At 37.3% G+C, this 3486-nt stretch overlaps 1 protein-coding gene across 1 annotated transcript in view; it reads left to right on the top strand.

Moving 5' to 3' along the window:
• LOC138029291 (transmembrane 9 superfamily member 2-like) overlaps positions 1 to 3486 on the top strand; it is a 23853-nt gene extending 20367 nt beyond the window's left edge. The window contains exons 20-21 of the mRNA XM_068877013.1: positions 141 to 312; positions 2468 to 3486. Coding sequence (XP_068733114.1) covers positions 141 to 312; positions 2468 to 2535 — 240 coding nt within the window. The 3' untranslated portion in view covers positions 2536 to 3486. The remainder of the gene's footprint in view (positions 1 to 140; positions 313 to 2467) is intronic.

Below are 3486 nucleotides of genomic sequence, written 5' to 3' on the forward strand. Positions count from 1 at the left end.
TTTGGCACAGCGCTATTACCTGGGATAATTTAATTGTGTTTGGTGTTATGGGTGGGAAATAATTATGATTCACATTTACTCCTGAATCAAGCATTTAACCAGTATGTTTGACCGTCCAAGTTTTTATTTTGTTATTACAGGATTATCACTGGTGGTGGAGGTCATTCCTAACTGGTGGCTGCACTGCAATATATTTCTTTTTGTATTCCATCCATTTCTTTTGTGCCAAACTCTCTATCTCTGGAATGGCCTCAACCTTCCTGTACTTTGGCTACACCTTGATAATGGTTTTGATCTTCTTCCTTTTCACAGGTGAGAAGTGAAATGAAGTGCTTTTTATGTTGGCAAATTATTATTAAGTGCAGTCAGAATGTTAGGCTCATGCTTGTTACTTATTATTGTTAATTATGTTGGCTTGGAGCAAGTTTCAATTGAATGTCATAAAATCATAACCAAAGTAATTACTTCGGCCAATCAAAAAGGATGGAGACAATCCAGTAAACGAATCAAAGCTCGAAGTAATTAAACGTTGCCAACACAAAGCACGGGAAAATGTGCATGTGCTAGCCACAATTGGTTTTGGTTTCACTTCTGATTGGTTGACAAAATTGTGCAAGAACTTGGAACTAATCACTGGGTGAAGTAATGCAAAACCAAAGCAATTCACAAATTACTTTCAACACTCAATTGAAAACTGCTCTAATCACTTAATTATATTAGATAGTTGAGGACGTTCGCGCCCATTGCTACTGCGCATTTTTTCGCGCATGTCACGCACACGTCATGCATCGCAGACCATGAAGATAAAGAGGTGCAAACATTTTCCACAGGAATGGAACGTGGAAGCATGTGGCATTATGGGATAGCTGTGGACTCAGGTCTTTTCGGAAATGTCACGCAATGGCATGACAGTGCGAATAGACAATCGCTTTGAGAACTTCGCAGCAATTTTACTCTCTTGAATGTTCGGTGACCCCCCATTCTATTTCCGTACATCACTCCCTTTCCTGATTTTGTCCATTTTAACAAAAAAACAAAAAAAAATTGTATTTGAGAAGTTATAAATATTTCGCCTTTTATGCTCTCGTGCGACCGAAGTTTTCTTTCTTAGATTAATATGTCGTTTTTCAAGGTCTATTTCACCTCAGAAAGAGACATCGGCTGCAAAAATTGTTTAGTTATATTTAGTTACCGGTATGTTGAATTGAGTATGTTTACCTGATCTAAATTTCACTAATGTAGCTTTTTTATTGCTGACAGTTGTAAGCTAAGATCGTCTTAAAATAACGCAAGCTTCTAAAAGTGCACCTCATAATCTCGAAAACCAGCACGGTGAGCCCCCATTTTTTTGCCTTTTCGGCAAAAGTACATCATTACCTTTTTGCGCGGCAAGTTTTAAAAAAATCTGTATGTGGGAACGTTTTGGGTGCAAACGTCCTTAATTATTATGACAGCAGTGTTAAAACGTCTTTTTGCTAAACATTAGAATGGAACAAAAGGGTGAAAATGTAACCTAGAGGCCATGTTGGCTAACTAATCTCCATAATATTATAATATGATATAATAATATTATTATTATTATTATTATTATTATTATTATTTATTAATGGGGTGTGTGTTTGTCCTTGGATCAAGTTAGTCAGGATCTTGTTACAGTGGGCATGGTAATTTTGATGGAGATAAAAGTGGTCCAAATGTGTTGTGTACACACATTTTAGAAGAGCATATCATTAGATTGAATTCAGGTGTCCATCATGGTGTTGGATACCTGTTAGTGATCACTAATTATTAGATTTTGTATTTTATGCTTTAATGCTTGTCGGAAAAAAAGTTATGCTACATGAATTTTCTGGGTCAAGGAAAAAGTGATGTGTTGGAGTTGCTCAATTAATAATGCTTCTTCTTCATTCTTCCTGGAGCGAGTCTTGTAGTTTTTGAATGTGAGGGATGGCAGACTGTTACATCAAACTCAAACTCAAAATAAACTGCTTTCTGTTTTCGCAAAGCTTTGAAATTTGCGACGTATTATGCAAACACACCTGTTCAATTTGAGAAAAAAAGGGAAGACAGTGATCTTTTTGTCACAATGGCACTTCATTCTCGCCTCGGATCTTACGTCTGTGCATGACCCGAGGCTCTGGGAAACTCTATGTAGGAGAACATGCGCCGTAGGGTTCTAAAAGCCAAAATTTGGTTATTTGAACCTTAAAGCGCCTGCTCTCTAACATGAATGCACCAATCAGATGCTTTTCATTGTTCTTCACGAAAACCAGTGAGAAGACACTTTGTTTCAGGGTTCCCCAGAGCTCTTCTCTCGCTCAGCCATATACAATGAGAAGAGTCTGGGGTGGAGATTGAATTTTGTCAGAAAGATTCAACTTCTTCCTTTTTTCGGTAAGTCCTTGTTACAACACTGTAATTAAATTGCAGACACTTTGTACTGATATCAGGGTTTGTCCTTTTCCAGGAACTGTGGGGTTCTTTGCCTGCTTTTTCTTTGTGCGGAAAATCTACAGCATCGTCAAAGTAGACTGAGGGTCCAGAAATGAACGCATCTGTTTTATTTATAAAAAGATGTTAAACATTGCATCGTTGTCCGTAATTTAGTTGCCATGTGTATGAGGAGTATTTTATCCACTTGTGCCTTTAACTTGATTGTTGGCAACCTGCCTTAGCTTTTGTATAGAGAAACCCAACAGGTTACCGTTACACTGTTTTGGGTATCTGTATCCAGGTTTGTTGTTATTAATTTAGCGGGTAGCAGCATGGTAGTTGGGAGTAACCTTATCAGTTGTCCTTGGCACAGTTATTAATAAGTCGATGTGTTATGGAGAGTAAATGGCACAAACACACGACTTATTTGTACTAGATAATTATTATTGCAGTCTAAATAAACCATGCCCCTTAGGCCTTAGGCCTTTGAGAGTAATTTTGCCTGTCAGACAAGAGAATTCTACTTCGATGTATTTTTACATATTTAGTATTTTGTGTTGTAGCAATCAGTTGTCGCTGTAGGGAGCAATGCAATGTCCATTGAATGTAAAATGCATATTTGTAATTTCTTAAAGTAGCACCCAATGATTCCTTTTTGCTAACTTGGTACATGTAATTAAGGTATAACTGGCACAGAATAACTCTCTCCGTGCGTTCATATAGTTTCATTCTCTTCATGGGTTCGTCTCCCAACGAGGAAGCGTTGCGCGATGAACCAGACGGCAGTTGCGAATGAATACTGGAAGTTCCATGAATTTTGCAAGAATGTAAGGTTTAAAACTGCCGATAAGTAGAAAAGAACATCATATTTATCTCTGTGTTTCAGAGTTCGGTCATATGTTAAATTCATTTTCAAGTAAATGTGAAGGTTGTGTTTTGGTGAAGATTGTTGCAACAAGTATTAGGGTTAGTCTGTGTTATGAACAAGGCAAGCGACAGCTTTACAATGTGTTAAGAAATTAATAAATGTCCAATTTCTTTGTCTGGTATGAA

Source organism: Montipora capricornis, chromosome 13 (assembly GCF_036669925.1).
Source record: "Montipora capricornis isolate CH-2021 chromosome 13, ASM3666992v2, whole genome shotgun sequence".
Lineage (NCBI taxonomy): Eukaryota > Metazoa > Cnidaria > Anthozoa > Scleractinia > Acroporidae > Montipora > Montipora capricornis.